This window comes from Narcine bancroftii, chromosome 4 (genome assembly GCF_036971445.1).
Source record: "Narcine bancroftii isolate sNarBan1 chromosome 4, sNarBan1.hap1, whole genome shotgun sequence".
NCBI classification, from domain to species: domain Eukaryota; kingdom Metazoa; phylum Chordata; class Chondrichthyes; order Torpediniformes; family Narcinidae; genus Narcine; species Narcine bancroftii.
In genome coordinates this window covers 300,659,109-300,676,392 of record NC_091472.1, presented here as the reverse complement: position 1 = coordinate 300,676,392, position 17,284 = coordinate 300,659,109, and the positions used below count along the sequence as shown (strand labels likewise).

Sequence of the window (17,284 nt, the reverse complement as noted above, 5' to 3'; positions counted from 1 at the left end):
ACCGTGCAGGTTGGCTGTAAAGTCTTGGATGAGAGGGATGGGGTAGTGGTCAGGAACTGTTGCCTCATTGAGCTGTTGATAGTCTTCGCAGGGATGCCAGCCGCCGGAGGCTTTCGAGACCAGGTGGAGTGGCAAGGCCCATGGGCTGTCGGACTGCTGAATGATCCCCAGTTCCTACAGGTGCGAAAACTTCTCCTTCACCACCTGGAGCTTGTTAGGCGGGAGCCGGCATGCCTTGGCGTGAACCGGTGGGCCCTGGGTGGGGATGTGATGAAACACCCCGTGGTGCGGCGAGGCAGCGGAGAACTGTGGCTTGAGGAATGTCGGGAACTCATCCAGGATTCGCTGGAACTCATCTCTGGGCGTGCTGATTGTGGCCATCTGCGGTTGCTCTGAGCGGGAGGTGTCGAGGCGAATGGCCTGGAAGGTATGGGCGTCCACCAGGCTCCTACCTCGAATGTCCACCAGAAGTCCGTGTGGAAGGAGGAAGTCTGCACCCAGAATGGCGGTCGGGAGGGACGAGACGGTGAACCTCCAGTTCAAGTCTTGCCTACAAAAGGACCAGGAGTTGCGACCGTAGCTCGTGTGGATGGACATTTCTTCAAAGGCAATGCAAGAAGAATTCATGAGCCTGTAGCAGCCACAACTCCAGTCTTCCCATCGGTTCAGCATTAATTCTGGGCATCAAATTTCAAAGGCCTGCGCTTCAACACTAAATTTAAGAGACTGAACTTTGAAGTAACTTTCAAGATTTTGGCCTGGACTGTAATGGTTTGGGTCTATCACACACACACATACACTAGACACCTGCGCATAGCTGGGGATAGATTCAGTGTTAAGGATAGTTTAAAAGTAATTAAACACTGTCAGGTTTATTGCCTATTGCTACTCGTTACGTGCAGTTCATAACACCGTTAATGATCTTTTTACAAAGGCTGCATTTCAGAAACGTGAAAATAATTTCCAGGAACGCAGTGGCTATGTAAATAAAAAACAAACACACACACAACATAATGGGTTGTAACTCGGGTTTGATCGTAAGGCGGGGAGTGGGGACTTTGGGTTGCCACCGGCGAACAGCAACTTTGAGCTGCCACTATATACAGTGAGGTATTTCAGGAGGCTAGACATCCTATTCATTAGCCTGTTGTTCATGGATCACCTACAGTTCAGTTGAGACTGCAGGTGATCCGTGAAAGTAACTAGGGGTCGAGTTCTTATTCACATTCCAATCTTTTTACAGAAACTATGTTCTGGGAAATTGGGAATAATTTTCTGGAATGCAGCAGCTGTGTGGGGGAATAAAAACAAAAGAGAAATAGTCCCTGCCTATCCAAATGCTGGTAGATCAGAATCCTCTCCAGCAACTTCCCCATCATTGACAATAGGCTCACTGGCCCTTGCTGCATTTTTTAAATTTTACCAAAGATATCCAAATATCTCTGCAATTGTCTCTATGATTACTTCCTAACTACCAACAAAGTCTAAAAATGCACTTTTGTCAGGCCCTGGAATTTGCTATTTAAAACACTCAAAGCCATCAACACCTACTCCCTGATAATTAGTATTGTTTTTCGTCAAAGATTTTAGCAGCTTGTTTGCTTCAAATCCTTGTTTCCATGATCTTCAACAGTGTAAAGACTGATCAGAAATATTCATTTAAAATTTCACCCCTCTCCTGTACCTTTACGCTATGCTGATCTTTAATGGGGTCTTTTCTCTCCCTAGCCAGACATTTACTTTGACTATACTAGTATATCTTGAGATTTTCCTTGACCTTTTCTCTCTTCCCGATTTCCTTCTGAAATGTACTGCTAGACTTGTGCCCTCTAAGGGAATTGCTTGATCTTGACTGCTTAAATTTGACGTCTTTTTAGGCCCTTTCAGGTGGCCAATTGCCCTGCTTGTAAAGCCGTATATTTTGGCAATATGTGGCTGTTGGGAGGCCACGTGAATGTGCAGGAGGCGCCTGCAAGGCGAACTTTGTAACCCTCCTCCGAGAGGGATAATCGCCGCAGCACAGTGGTCTCCCAAGCCATCTGAATGCAGCCGCCTAAAAGCGACTGCATTCGGGATGACAGTCAGCTGGTGAGCACCTGACAGCTCCTCTCCCAGCTGCCCCTTCCCCCAGCAAAGGATGTCAGGGCAGGGGCAGCTGGCTAGGCTGTCAGCGTGGGGACTGCAGGGCTGGAGCGGCCGGTGGGGCAGAAGGGTGCTGGAGCGGCCAGTGGGGGAGAAGGGGGCTGGAGCGGCCAGTGGGGGAGGAAGGAGGCTGGAGCGGCCGGCGGGGAGAGGAAGGGGGGCTGGGGCGGCCGGCGGGGGGAGGAAGGGGGGCTGGGGCGGCCGGCGGGGGGGGAGGAAGGGGGGCTGGGGCAGCTGGCGCGGGGAGGAAGGGGGGGCAGGGGCGGGGGAAGGGGGCGGGGGGAGGAAGGGGGAGGAGGGGGAGGAAGGGGGGAGGAGGGGGAGGAAGGGGGGCGGCCGGCGAAACAATGCCTATACCCAACTTGAACGCCGTTCTCCTCCGCCGGCTGCCGTTCTCCTCCGCCGGCTGCCGTTCTCCTCCGCCGGCTGCCGTTCTCCTCCGCCGGCTGCCGTTCTCCTCCGCCGGCCGCCGTTCTCCCCCGCCGGCCGCCGTTCGCCCCCGCCGTTCGCCCCCGCCGTTCGCCCCCCGCCGTTCGCCCCCGCCGTTCGCCCCCGCCGTTCGCCCCCGCCGTTCGCCCCCGCCGTTCGCCCCCGCCGTTCGCCCCCGCCGTTCGCCCCGCCGTTCGCCCCCGCCGTTCGCCCCCGCCGTTCGCCCCCGCCGTTCGCCCCCGCCGTTCGCCCCCGCCGTTCGCCCCCGCCGTTCGCCCCCGCCGTTCGCCCCCGCCGTTCGCCCCCGCCGTTCGCCCCCGCCGTTCGCCCCCGCCGTTCGCCGGCCACCGTTACTGCCCCTCCACACTCTTGCATTAGGTCACCTGGAGCACAAGAACACTTGCACCAAGTTGTTCGTTCACTACAGCTTTGCGTTTAGCCCCATCGTACCAGCAAAGCATATAATCAAACTGAGGGTTCTGGAACTCGTTGACCCTCTGCAACTGCATCCTTCACTTCCTAATCTGTAGACCCAATCAGTGTGGATCACCAAATCAGCTTCTCCTCACAGACCATTAACACTGGCACCTATTGCATTTTTGTATTCTGAAGTGACCTAGAGAGTTCTTTCATTTGATCCCTATTGTCCAGGGTGACCCTCGTCAGACTAATCAAAGGAGGAATTTTGGTGTTTCCCCTGTTAATTACTTTTTGTTTTTACTATGGAAACTGTGAGGATAAATTCTCAGTTGGCTCTGATGCCTGTTCAAATAGCTTGATGACGGTCATTGTCCACCGTACTGGGGACACATCAGAAGATTGCTAGTTGTATGAGTGCTAATGACTGCATGTTTAGCATTTCTGTATCTTTATTAAAGTTTCATTCTTACAAAAGACAACAGATACATTTTTTTCTGAGTCTATAAATTCTCACCCAATTCAATTTACTTGCAGGGCATACGAGACATCAAAAATTTATAGAGATCTTAAATTAAGAGGAGCTCTCATCCAAAACAAGCAGTTAAGACTTCTACCACAAGAGCAGGTTTATGATAAAGTTAATGGTGTTTGGAATTTATCAAGTGATCAGGTATGTTAAATCCTACATCTTTTGTTCGTTATAGAGTAGTGTCATTGGATAGAATTAGGTTGCATTGTAGATTTTTTTTGTCTTTGATAAATAAAACTTTGTTGTTATTTTTCCTCTACAGGGCAATCTGGGAACCTTTTTTATTACAAATGTACGGATAGTATGGCATGCAAACATGAATGATAGTTACAACGTTAGCATTCCCTATCTACAAATTGTAAGTTTTATTTTCTTTTCTGATTACATGTATTTTGTTCATTCTCAAAGTACCATAGAAAAGAAGTATTAATATATAATCTAAAGAGGATCAATGTGATTGTTGACAGCGCAAGAAGGTTAGCTGAGTAGCATTTTCAATTTCAGATTAGTGGTTTAATGAAATTAAGCCAGTCATATGGTTAGTTTCATGAATTTATTTTCTTATTCACATAATATTTTACGTGAATCGAATGTATTCTCTGTAGACATTCCATGACCTATCGATGAGTTGAAGAGTGCATGTGAGGGATATCACTCAAACATATACAATCCGAGTTTGATGCTGGATGTTAGCCTGAAGTGTGAGAGCTTTAGTTCCCAGCGAATTATGATATATATATATATATATATATATATATATAGTTGTAAACGTAATATGTGTTAAAGATAGTTGTAAATTGCTTAAATGTAATATTTCTTAAAATTATATGAATACTAACAACAAAATTGTTTTGTAAAATCTTTCTACGTTGAATTATATTATTAGTAATTGGGCTGAAGCTTTTTGATTTTTCTCCTTTTTCTTTAATTAATAATTCATTCTCAAAAAAGTTATTGATATAGGTTCACAAATACTAATCGCCACAGTAAACAACATTGCATACTTGTAGCGCGTGCAGATGAAACCACGTGATTCGAAGTGTCATTGTAATTGGGTAATAGTGACAGCTTTGACTGGAGTGCATTAGAAGGTTCAAAAAGCAAATTAGTGGGGGGCATGGCATGGAGGCGTAGATTGGAGATATGAAAATACGCCTCTCCCAGCAGAATTAATCAAAATCTGACTAAAAATCATTTTAAAAAATTTTTCTTAAACTTTCAATTTAGGAAAGGAAAGATTCAAACGATTAAGAAAACAGTTGCTAAAGAGGTTAATACAACTGAAGAAGTTGGGCCTACCTCAACGATGGAACCTTGAGATCAGGTTCCTCCTCCTCCAAGAGCAACTCGTGCAGTGACATCAAAGAGTCATATGACTCCAGCACCATCTCTCTGGGGAGCCAGCGAAGATGGCATTGGAGTCCAAAAGAAGACAATTGAACTACAGACGTCACAGGAACAACTGCACGAGCGCAAAAGTCCGCACATGTGCACAGCGGAGCAAGCTGTTTCCCTATGGGGAACAGCTGAATTGATCAAGCCTGTGGTTACTAGCATTGCTAGTCAGACCCAGCTGTTGATTTAACTAGATGTTGAATCAGGATCATCTGGCAGCGATTCAGAGGGACAAAAGGATGAAGATCAAGTCAAAGAGAAGGAAGAAAAAGCTTATGAAGAATTGGAGGGAGCAGGAGATCTACCGGGACCAATACCTGAAGAGGGCGCACAAAATCAGTGAACCGGTGCGGGCTCGAAAGGCCAACATGGCCTGTTTCCACTCCGTAAATGGTTATATGGTTATGAAGCCCAACTGATTCAAGGAATTGAAGCAATACAATTTAGATATCATGATACCATAACTCAAGGTATGGAAGCCCATAAACAAACCTCAATAATTATCAACCAAATGCAGTTAATGTGTAAACATATGGATTTGCAATTTATATCTGTCAGAAGTGATGTTAAAGCACAATTTGAATATGTTAAGAGTGAAATGAAAAATATTGAAGACATGACAAAATATACTGAAGTTACTGATAAAGTTAAAATTCAAGTCCAGAAAATTGAAGACTATTTCCAAGACTATTGTTATGAAGTAGAACAATGTAAAGATACAAGTTAATAAAATTGAAGATTCTCTCATGGATGTGCAAAGGAAAGAACTTTTTACAAAAGATTAATGTATTGCAAAATCATAGTCGTAGGAATAATGTGAAGATTGTTGGGTTGGTTGAAGATCTAGAGGGCTCTAATCCAATACAATTTTTTCAAAATTGGATTCCAGAAGTTCTATGTCCTGAGAATTTTCCAAATGGACTTGAACTGGATAGAGCTAATAGAAAGAAGCTATTCCTGGGACAAGCTTCATGCTCGATTTTGATTAGATGTTTATGTTATCAAGACAAAGAAACAATATTAGAGTGGCAGTGCAGAATGCATGAAAATACCAAGGTCCATTAACAGTGGCAAATAACAAGATGTTTTTCTATGTGGGTTTAAGTATGTCAGTTGTGAAAAGAAGAAAGGAGTTTAATCCTGCAAAATAAGTGCTTTGGAAAAAGGGATATGAATTCTCTTTTCGATATCCAGCCGCACTTGGAAAGTGTTTTACGGAGAAAATCAATCACGGTTTTTTACTGATGAAGAAGCAGCTTTGGAATTTGTGAATTCTCTTCTGAATATTAAACAAGATCACAAATGGATGCCCAGAGTCAAGTCACTCAACAAGTTTTGGTAGATCGACCTATCAAGAAGGAAGTTGCAGATCAGATGTCAAAGCAGCAAGAATTGGTTGAGATCGATGATGACCAAGTGAATAAAGATTTTTAAAAAAAATTTATTTTTCACACTATGAACTATATTAACCAAAATGCACACAAACATTTCCCTCTTGAATATACACAGTCATTTTCTGCCCTTTTTCCCCCCTTCCTCCTTCCCACCCCCCTCCCTACCCACTAAACTTTCGACATATACAATACAATAAACCCATTAAACAATGTCATCACACAATGAAAATAAACAAGAAAATTGTGTCATCTACTTTTACACACTGGGTCAGTTCATTTTGTCTTCTTCTCATTCTATCATTTTAGGGGGTGGAGGTCCACGGTAGGCCCTCTCTGTTGTGTTCCATGTACGGTTCCCAAATTTGTTCGAATACTGTGACTTTATTTTTTGAAATCATGTTATTTTTTCCAATGGAATACATTTATTCATTTCTGTGTACCATTGCTGGATCTCAGGGTCTCTTCTGATTTCCAGGTGGACATTATACATTTTTTTGCTACAGCTAAGGCTATCATAATAAATCTTTTTTGTGCTTCATCCAATTTGAGGCCTAGTTCTTTACTTCTTATATTACTTAGAAAAAAGATCTCTGGATTTTTTGGTATGTTGCTTTTTCTGATTTTATTTAATACCTGATTTAGATCTTTCCAAAACTTTTCCACTTTCTCACATGCCCAAATTGCATGTACTGTTGTTCCCATTTCCTTCTTACAGCGAAAACATCTGTCTGATACTGTTGGGTCCCATTTATTTAACTTTTGGGGCGTGATATATAGCCTGTGTAACCAATTATATTGTATCATGCGTAACCTCGTGTTTATTGTATTTCTCATAGTTCCGGAGCATAGCTTTTCCCATTTTTCATTTTTTGTCTTTATGTTTAGATCTTGTTCCCACTTTTATTTGGGTTTACAGCTTATTTCATCATTCTCTTTCTCTTGCAGCTTGATGTACATGTTTGTAATAAATCTTTTAATTATCATTGTGTCTGTAATCACATATTCAAAGCTGCTTCCTTCTGGTAACCTCAGTCTGCTTCCCAATTTGTCCTTTAAGTAGATTTTCAATTGGTGGTATGCAAACATTGTACCATGAGTTATACCATATTTGTACTTCATTTGTTCAAAAGATAATAAATTATTTCCCAAAAAACAATTTTCTATTCTTTTGATCCCTTTTCTCTCCCATTCTCTAAAGGAAAGGTTATCTATTGTGTAAGGGATTAGTTGATTTTGTGTCAATAATAATTTTGGAAGTTGGTAATTTGTTTTTTTCCTTTCTAGGTAAATATTCTTCCAAATCTTGAGCAGATGGTGCAGTACTGGTGAACTTCTATGTTGCACCAGTTTTTCATCCCACTTATAAAGTATATGTTCTGGTACCTTCTCCCCTATTTTATCTACCTCTAACCTGGTCCAATCTGGTTTTTCTCTTGTTTGATAAAAATCTGATCGATATCTTAATTGTGCTGCTCTATAATAATTCTTTAAAGTTTGGTAGCTGTAAGCCCCCTTGTTTGTACCATTCTGTTAATTTATCTAGCGCTATCCTCGGTTTCCCCTCTTTCCATAAGAATTTTCTTATTATTTTCTTTAGCTCATTGAAGAATTTCTCTGTTAAGGGAATTGGTAACGATTGAAATAGGTATCGTATCCTTGGAAAGATATTTGTTTTAATGCAATTTACTCTTCCTATCAGTGTTAGTGGTAAATCTTTCCAATGTTCTAAGTCATCTTGTAATTTCTTCATTAATCGCTGATAATTTAATTTGTATCGATGGCCTAGATTATTATCTAGTCTAATACCTAGGTATTGGATTACTTGTGTTTGCCATTTAAATGGTGATTCTTTCTTAAACTTTGTGAAATCTGCATTATTCATTGGCATCGCTTCACTTTTATTTGCGTTGGTCTTGTACCCTGATATTTCTCCATATTCCTTCAATTTCTTATGTAATTCTTTTATTGATAATTCTGGTTCTGTTAAGTATACTATGACTTAATCTGCAAATAGACTGATTTTATATTCCTTCTCTTTTATTTTTATCCCTTTTATTTTATTTTCTGTTCTTATCAGTTCTGCCAAGGGTTCTATAGCTAAAACGAACAGTAAGGGAGATAGTGGACATCCCTGCCTAGTTGACCTTCTTCATTTAAATTGGTTCGATATATATCCATTTACTGTCACCTTCGCCAATGGTCCCTTATATAATGCTTTAATCCAATTAATATATTTCTCTGGTAGATTGAACCTCTGTGGTACTTTGAATAAATAATTCCATTCTACCCTGTCAAAGGCTTTCTCTGCGTCTAAAGCAACCGCCACTGTTGGCGTCTTATTTCCTTGTACTGCATGGATTAAGTTAATGAACTTACAGATATTGTCCGTTGTTCGTCTTTTCTTAATAAATCCAGTTGGATCTAGTTTTACTATTTTTGGTACACAGTCGGCCAATCTGTTTGCTAATAGTTTTGCTATTATCTTATAATCTGAGTTAAGTAGAGATATTGGTCTATACGATGTTGGTGTTAATGGATCTTTCCCCGTCTTTGGTATTACTGTAATTATTGCTGTTTTACATGAATCTGGCATGCTTTGTGTTTCTTCAGTCTGGTTCATTACTTCCAGGAGAGGAAGAATTAATAAGTCTTTAAATGTTTTATAGAATTCTATTGGGAGTCTGTCCTCTCCAGGCACTTTATTGTTCAGTAGCTTTTTTAATATATCCTGTATTTCCACTATTTCAAATGGTTTTATCAGTTTGTTTTGCTCCTCTTCTTGCAATTTCGGTAGTTCAATTTTAGCTAGAAACTCATCTATTTTGTTTTCTTTCCCTTCGTTCTCAGTTTGGAGTAATTCCTCGTAGAATTCCTTGAAGTTTTCATTGATCTCTGTTGGGTTATATGTAATTTGTTTGTCCTTTTTCCTTGATGCCAATACCGTTCTTTTAGCTTGTTCTGTTTTAAGCTGCCAAGCTAGTATTTTGTGCATTTTTTCTCCTAGCTCATAATACTTCTGCTTTGTCTTCATTATGTTCTTCTCCACCTTGTACGTTTGTAGTGTTTTGTATTTTACTTTTTTGTCCAGCAATTCTCTTCTTGTTGTATCTTCCCTTCTTGCTAGTTCTTTTTCTGTACTTACTATTTCCCTTTCCAGCTGTTCTATTTCCCGATTGTAGTCCTTCTTCATCTTAGTTACATAACTTATTATCTGCCCTCTGATGAAGGCTTTTATTGCATCCCATAAATAAATTTATCTTTCACTGATTCCGTATTTATTTCAAAGTACATTTTAATTTGTCGCTCAATGAATTCTATAAAATCTTGTCTTTTAAGTAGCATGGAGTTTAATCTCCATCTATATGTTCTTGGTGGGATGTCCTCCAGCTCTATTGCTAGTAACAGGGGTGAGTGATCCGATAACAATCTAGCTTTATATTCCGTTGGGCTGACAATAGGAACGGGTCAATCCTTGAGTATGTTTTATGTCTACTCGAATAGTATGAGTATTCCTTTTCCTTTGGGTGTTCTCTCCTCCATATATCCAGAAGTTGCATTTCCTGCATTGACTTAACCATAAATTTGGCTACTTTGTTCTTTCTGCTAGTCTTTTGTCCAGTTTTATCCATCTTTGAATCCAAATTAAGGTTAAAGTCCCCTCCTATCAATATATTCCCCTGCGTATCTATAATCTTCAAAAATATATCTTGCATATACTTTTGATCTTCTTCATTAGGTACATATATATTGAGCAAGTTCCAAAATTCTGAATATATCTGACACTATCATTACATACCTCCCTGCTGGATCTATTATTTCCTCCTCTATTTTGATTGATACATTTTTATTGATTAATATAGCTACACCTCTGGCTTTTGAATTATATGATGCTGCCGTTACGTGCCCTACCCAGTCTCTCCTTAATTTCTTGTGTTCCACTTCAGTTAGATGTGTTTCCTGCACGAATGCTATATCAATTTTTTCTTTTTTCAGTAAATTTAATGGCCTCTTCCTTTTGATTTGGTTATGTATTCCATTAATATTTATAGTCATATAGTTCAACATGGCCATTTCATACTTTGTTTACATCTCATTTCCGCTTCCTCAGCACCACCTTTCCCCTTTACCCCGTTTCCATTTCTCAGTTTTCTTTTTTTGAATGCACTGTATGACAACACTTCTAAAACATAAAATATTTCCACTATTCCCACATCTAAAATTCCCTTTACCCCATGTGTCCCCCTCCCCCCCCCTTCTCTGAGTTCCCCCTTGACCCTTGCTGGGCAGCCACAACTCCCCTCTCCATTCGGACTGTGAACCCGTTTGCAAGTGTCAACTGATTTCACAGTGACTGTTATTCTCTCCCACCCAACCCCTTACAGAAAAGACTTTTATCTTCACATTACAACAAAGCTCCCCCTCATTTCTTCTTTTTCTTTTTGTGTTATTTATTTATTATTAATTTTTTTTAAACCCCTCCTCTTTTTTTCGCCCCATTCTCCCTTACTTCCCTTTTCTTCCCTCCTTTAGGTCTTACTTATACATTATTTTTACTTCTTTATATGTAGTTTGTCATCGTTCTTTGTTCTTGTTACATCTCTTCTTCTCTCTTTTTGTGTTGCAGGCGTTCTGCAAATTCTCGTGCTTTCTCCGGATCCGAGAACAATCTGTTTTGCTGCCCCTGGATAACTATTTTAAGCACCACTGGATATCTTAACATAAATTTATAGCCTTTCTTCCATAGGATCAATTTTGCTGCGTTAAACTCCTCCCTCTTCTTCAGAAGCTCAAAACTTATGTCTGGGTAGAAAAAAATTTTTTGACCTTTGTGTTCCAGTGGTTTTTTTGTCTTCTCTCATTTTATTCATTGCCTTCTCCAATATATTTTCTCTTGTCGTGTATCTCAGAAATTTTACTAAAACGGATCTTGGTTTTTGATGTGGTTTCGGGGCTAATGTTCTGTGTGCCCTTTCTATTTCCATTCCTTCCTGCATTTCTGGGATGCCCAGGACCTTTTGGGATCCATTCTTTTATAAATTCTTTCATATCTTTGCCTTCTTCATCTTCCTTAAGGCCCACTATCTTTATATTGTTTCGCCTACTATAGTTTTCCATTATATCCATCTTCTGAGCTAACAACTCCTGTGTTTCTTTAACCTTTTTATCACTTTCTTCCAATTTTCTTTTTTATTCATTCACTTCCATATCTACAGCCATTACATGTTCTTCCACATTTTCTAATCTTTTCCCTACATTTGTTATGACCAGCTCTATTCTACTCACTTTTTCTTCTGTACTTTTCATTTTTCTTTTCACTTCACTAAATTCTAATGTCAGCCATTCTTTTAATGCTTTTATTTGTTCTTGAAATTTTTTTAAATCTATGTACTGTTCATTCATTTTACCTCCTATTCCTCTGTGCAGAGCTTGGTGTTCTTCTTCTGTGTCTGTTCTTGGGTTTGTGACTTCTATTTCTCTTCCTTGTATCTGTGTCTCTTCTGACTTTCTTGTTGAGCTGATTGTCTCAGTTTGTTGGGTATTTATTTTTTCCATGGTATCTTGATGTTGGTCCTCTTCTTCTGGGTTAGTTATCTGTTGTGTCTAGTTTCCTTTTTTCTTTCTCACCCCTCCTGTTCCTGTTGTTTTCTTTATCTTCCAGCTGGGAGCCCTGCTGTCGGGTCTCTCTCAGCTGTTCGTGCTGTGGAGTTTCACTCCACATCTGGTCTCCCCTCCCGTCAGTGTTGTCCTTGTCATGCGCAGTTGCGCACCCCTGTTTGGCTCCATGAGCCATTTTTGCAGTCCTGCGGTTAGTGGGTCGTGACCCTGCGGGATCTCCACTAACCTCGGGGAGTGGGCTCCTCTTTCCACAGTGGGTCCCTGCTTTTTCGTGCAGGTAAGGCCTTCACCCTTCTCTTCCATCATCTTTCTTTCTTCTTTTCTTCCTGTTGTTTTTGGCTTTTCTTTCTTGGGTGCCATTTTCTCCACACCTTTATTTTTTATTTGTTGTGATTTGTGTGTCTGGGGCTTTACTTTTTCTTCACTTTTTTCCTTCTTTTCTGGAGAGTGCTGGTATTCTCCTACCAGCCGCTACTCCATCACGTGACTCCTCCTGAATAAAGATCTTGAAGAAGCTCTTTATACCTATAAATGATCTCTTTAATTAAAGTAATGTATATTCTGACCAGGGGAAGTAGACTTTTTGTCTTCTCCTTCTGTAGCTGTGTGTCATTTTCTGTAAAATAGAGGGAAGTAGTACTGGTGTTTTTTTATCATCAGTACTTTTTTTTCAGGTTTTTCAGTTTTTTGGGGTTTTTTCTTCTATTTTTTTCTTACTTCGAGATGTCAAATATAATTGAAGGTTTTTATGGAATGGGTCCAACGGGATGGATGGTGAGAGTTCTTTATTTTTTGGACAGAAAATGGTAGTTAATAATCTATTAAATTTTGTAAGTTTTAATATAAATGGGCTTATTAATAAAATTAAGAGAGAGTTTTGGCTTATATTTTAAAAAAAAATGAAAGTTGATATTGCTTTTTTAATAAGAAACATTTAACTGAGAAAGAGCACAAAAAAAATTAAAAAGAGATTGTGTAGATCAAGTGGTAGTTTCATTGTTTAATTCTAAAGCAAGAGGGGTTACTATTTTGATTAATAAGAATTTGCCTGTTAAGATTCAATCTGTGGTTACAGATCCTCCTGGGAGGTTTGTTTTGGTACATTGTCAAATTTATTCAGAGATGTGGACACTTTTGAGTATACATGCACCTAATAATAATTAAAGATTTATTCATGATTCTTGTGCATCTTGCTAAGGCTCATGAAAAGGTTTTAATTGGAGGAGATTTTAATTGCTGTCTTGATCCAATTTTGGATAAGTGATAGAACTGCAAAAAGGATTTTGACTTTGATGAAAGATTAGAATTTGATAGATATTTGGCGAAAGTTAAATCTGAAGGAAAAGGATTATTCCTTTTTTTTATATAACAAAGCAAATTCAATACTTTTTAGATTAATTATAATTCAGTGAGTAATAAATTTATTTTATGGGATGCTTTAAAAGCTTATTTAAGTGGTCAGATAAAAAGTTATTCAGCAAAGATTGAGACTTAATATTTCTTTTTGACATTCTCCCAACTTTTTTACTTTTTTTTTCTTTTGATATTTTAGGGGAGGATTGGTGGGTATGGGAGGAGGGAGGGATGAGGGCATTTATACACACACACACACACACACACACAAACACACACACACACACACACACACACACACACACACACACACACACACACCCCATGTATAATTAATTTTTTCTTTAGTTTTATTGAATATGTATACATGGATGCGGTTTTAAAATTCTTAAATAAAATAGTAAAAAAAAGTAAATAAGCATAAAGTTTTAGCTGGGCTTATGAAAAATATTTTTGTTGTTATAACTAACTACAGAGATATTTTTATAAAAAGTGCACAAAATTTTTAATGGACAGTCATTCTGGTGTCACTCACTCTGATGGTATCACCCCGCCCCCCACAGGTGACACTGGATGCAGATATTAATCGATTATAATAAAACATCATTCCTAGAAATGATTAAAAGGCTATAATTTAAAATCTTGTTTGAAATGACAAATGATTAACTTGAATAACTATAACAATTGTTGCATTATTTGCAATTGGGAGGAAATGTATATAGTTATTAATTCAGTTTGTTGCCTTCTGTGTTAGTTGAAGGCTAACATTATGGGTAAATATAACCGTGCGGTAAATTTATCAAAATACAAAAAATTCCTAGTTCAAAATTGTATTTACATCATTCATCTTTTTCTTAGAAAATAATGGGACAATGGATTTTTGTTGTTATCTTTTTGATACATGTTTAACATAAAGTTTATTTGGTATTTCATTTTAGCGGGCTGTAAGGATGAGGGACTCAAAATTTGGGTTAGCACTTGTAATAGAAACATCGCAACAGGTAAGCTCTTAAAATATTTACATTTATAATTCTTGTTAAAACATAATTGTTGAAGATTTATAAAACTATTGCATACATTTAAATCTGTAAGTTTTCAGGATACATTTTGTTTAGATGTGCTTGTGTAGACAAGGATGGCATTATGTCATTCAGTGGTATATCCTCCCAACTCCAGTGTCCTGTGTTCAATCCTGACCTTGCATTCTGTATGTGTGGACTTTGTACATTCTCTGTAAAGCATATGTTTCCTTCAACTTGTTCACATTCAAAAACTGTACTGTAGATCAATTGGCATCTATAAATTTTCCTTTGGTGTAGGTAAAAGGCAAAATAAATAAAAGAAAGACAATAAGCATGTGAGAAAACAAGTCGAGAAGAAAATAAGATGAAAGGTATTGGCAATAATGTGATTGCTCTGTTGGGAACAAGAATATGCTTTGATTGAATAGATCTGAGACATTTATAAGAAAATGTACAAGCAAAATAATTAATTAAATATCCTTGTAATTTTAGAGTGGAGGATATGTGCTTGGATTTAAAATTGATCCTTTGGAAAAACTTCAGGAGGCTGTTAAAGAGACAAATTCTTTGCATAAAGTTTACTCTACCTGTCCAATCTTTGGGGTCCAGTATGAAATGGAGGAAAAGGTGTGTTTTGTTATGATCCATTATTTAATGCTATAATTTATATTTCATAAATTATAATTTTTTTAAGCAGAAGCTAACTTTCGTGATCTATCAGATAAGTGATAACAGCCAGGTGAACATAAATTGATTTTGGTATTGTGTGGAAAGGAGAGATTTCCTACAAACTTTTTTCATTTTCCATTATACCATTCACAATATTTAATGAAAAGAGGAACTGGTGCAATACAGCAGATCATGTAGCATCTGTGAAGGGTGATAAACAATTAATGTTTTCAGTCAATGACCTCCACATTACAATTCATTGGGATTCTTGACATCTGAAAGGGGGAAAAAATGATTTTGTTGAAATGATTAAATGGATCTGTAGAGCAGGATAGTTTTGAGATACAATGTGTTTAGAATGTTGGAGAGGCAGGTCAAGAGCATGTCATTAAGGGTGGACCAGGATAAAAATGCTACATGGTTTGATTCACTAGCCCCTTTCACAATTGCATCCCACTAAATTGGCCGTTCATTGTCCTGGGATAGGATTGGGGGTTTGGCTTTTCATACTTGACCACTCCTAACTGGGATATCGAATGCTTCCACACTTTCAAGGAGTCATCCCCGGGGTTAGGACTGTTCTACCTTCTACTGGTGATGTCATGACACGTCAAATGATGGTGGACCTGCTCTAAATACTGATCAATGTAATATGTTCTTGTATTTGAACAAAATTAATCATACATAATTAAGCTTGATGTACAGCACATCATGAGCCCTTCATCCCCTGTTGTTGTTGGGCCGACCTAAGTAAACCTTTATAAGGAAACGTGGGAAAGTGCTAGCAATAAATAGCAATAGCGGACAATTTTTAAACAGGGCGAGAAAGTTGGTAGCCCTATAGCTCTCAATTTATATAGTGTAGGAAAGCTTGTAGCGCTATAGCACTTAATTAATATAGTGTGGGAAAGTTGGTAGCACTATCGTGTACAATTTATAAATACTGTGGGGGATCAAAGTTGGTGAGCCTGCCCTTCCAGAATTCCTTCTGGCAGAGAAAGGGGTGTATGCATGGAGCATTCATAGAGGGGTTTCTCTGCCGCATGGCATTCTGGGAAGTCAGGTCCGCCTTTGTTTTTTTTCCTACGCCTTTTCAAATTGTGCACAATTTGTCTGCTATTGGTATTTATTGCTATTTATTTCCTCTCTCTCTCCCCCACTGCGAATTTCCAATGGCAAAGTTTACACTTCATTTTAATTTTTTATTGCATCACATTCCTGCACTCAAAAATTTGGGTCATTTCAGTCCCACAATGCAACTACCCATTTCACACTTGACTGGGGGTCATGGCTGTCAATCCCTGGCACTGAGCTGATTTTACTTTCACACTAGGCACTTTAAAGGCCAATATGGATCGCTTGCAAGAGTGAAAGGGGCTATTGAGTAGGATTTCAGCTGGAATCCATGTGAAATAAGTTGAAACTGGAGACTGCCAAGGATCAGGCAGGGTTACAGATTAGTTTTACAAGTTGTTGATTTGTTACTCTATTTTAGGCAACTGCTTGATATGATCTTCCAAATCCCTTCATTTAGAATTCTGATAGGGTTTAAAATGCAACTCTTTTCAAAATAACACACAATAATCATAGAGAAATGAAGATGCAATTGCTGTGCTATGGTTTTAAGAAGCTGTCACTAGGTTACAATGAGATTCTGTTTTCTCATGGAAACAATAGAGGGCATAACACAGGCAGTAAACTAAAATACAGAAATCTTGAAATGATTAAACTCCATCAAACCTGATTGGACAGGGCAATGCTTGTTCTACAAAGGGTATTGGAGATTTTGGAATACTGTAGTGAGAAAATTTCATCCTTGAGGGCCAAGAATAAATCTGCAGTAAATACCAAGGGCAAAATAATATTTTTTTATTATTTTATGTATTGAATATCATTTATTTTAAGGGATTCCAGCTGCTAGTAGATAAGGAAAGTAAAACAGAAAATGTATTGCTTTATTTTGCATAGTAAATGTTCACAGCTATTCTTGATAACAGTTGGTTGGATTTTGTTTTCATTATTAATAGGTAAATTAAAATGAATTAACATTATTCTTCATGATTTAAAAATTGAAGTAATAACATTACTATCCACTTTCTACTTTAGTTCTGGCTAGAAATCGTGAACATTGTTTAATTTTATTAATTGTGTCAATGGTTGTTGTAGCCTCAAACACTTGAGGATCTGACAGTTGAACAAGTTCAAGATGATGTTGAAATTGAACCGGAGGAACCAACTGATGCTTTTGTGGTGAGTACCAATTTGTAGACCAAAAAGTCATTGTTATTTCAGTATAAATTGGCAGGTGTAGAAAT

General features: G+C 38.7%; 1 protein-coding gene across 1 annotated transcript in view; it reads left to right on the top strand.

Moving 5' to 3' along the window:
- The window catches only part of bbs5 (Bardet-Biedl syndrome 5), a 41,026-nt gene that overhangs the window by 19,734 nt on the left and 4,008 nt on the right, over nucleotides 1–17,284 (top strand). Inside the window, exons 6-10 of the mRNA XM_069935702.1 lie at nucleotides 3,526–3,661; nucleotides 3,783–3,878; nucleotides 14,217–14,279; nucleotides 14,793–14,927; nucleotides 17,136–17,219. Of these exons, the coding sequence (XP_069791803.1) occupies nucleotides 3,526–3,661; nucleotides 3,783–3,878; nucleotides 14,217–14,279; nucleotides 14,793–14,927; nucleotides 17,136–17,219 (514 nt within the window). The remainder of the gene's footprint in view (nucleotides 1–3,525; nucleotides 3,662–3,782; nucleotides 3,879–14,216; nucleotides 14,280–14,792; nucleotides 14,928–17,135; nucleotides 17,220–17,284) is intronic.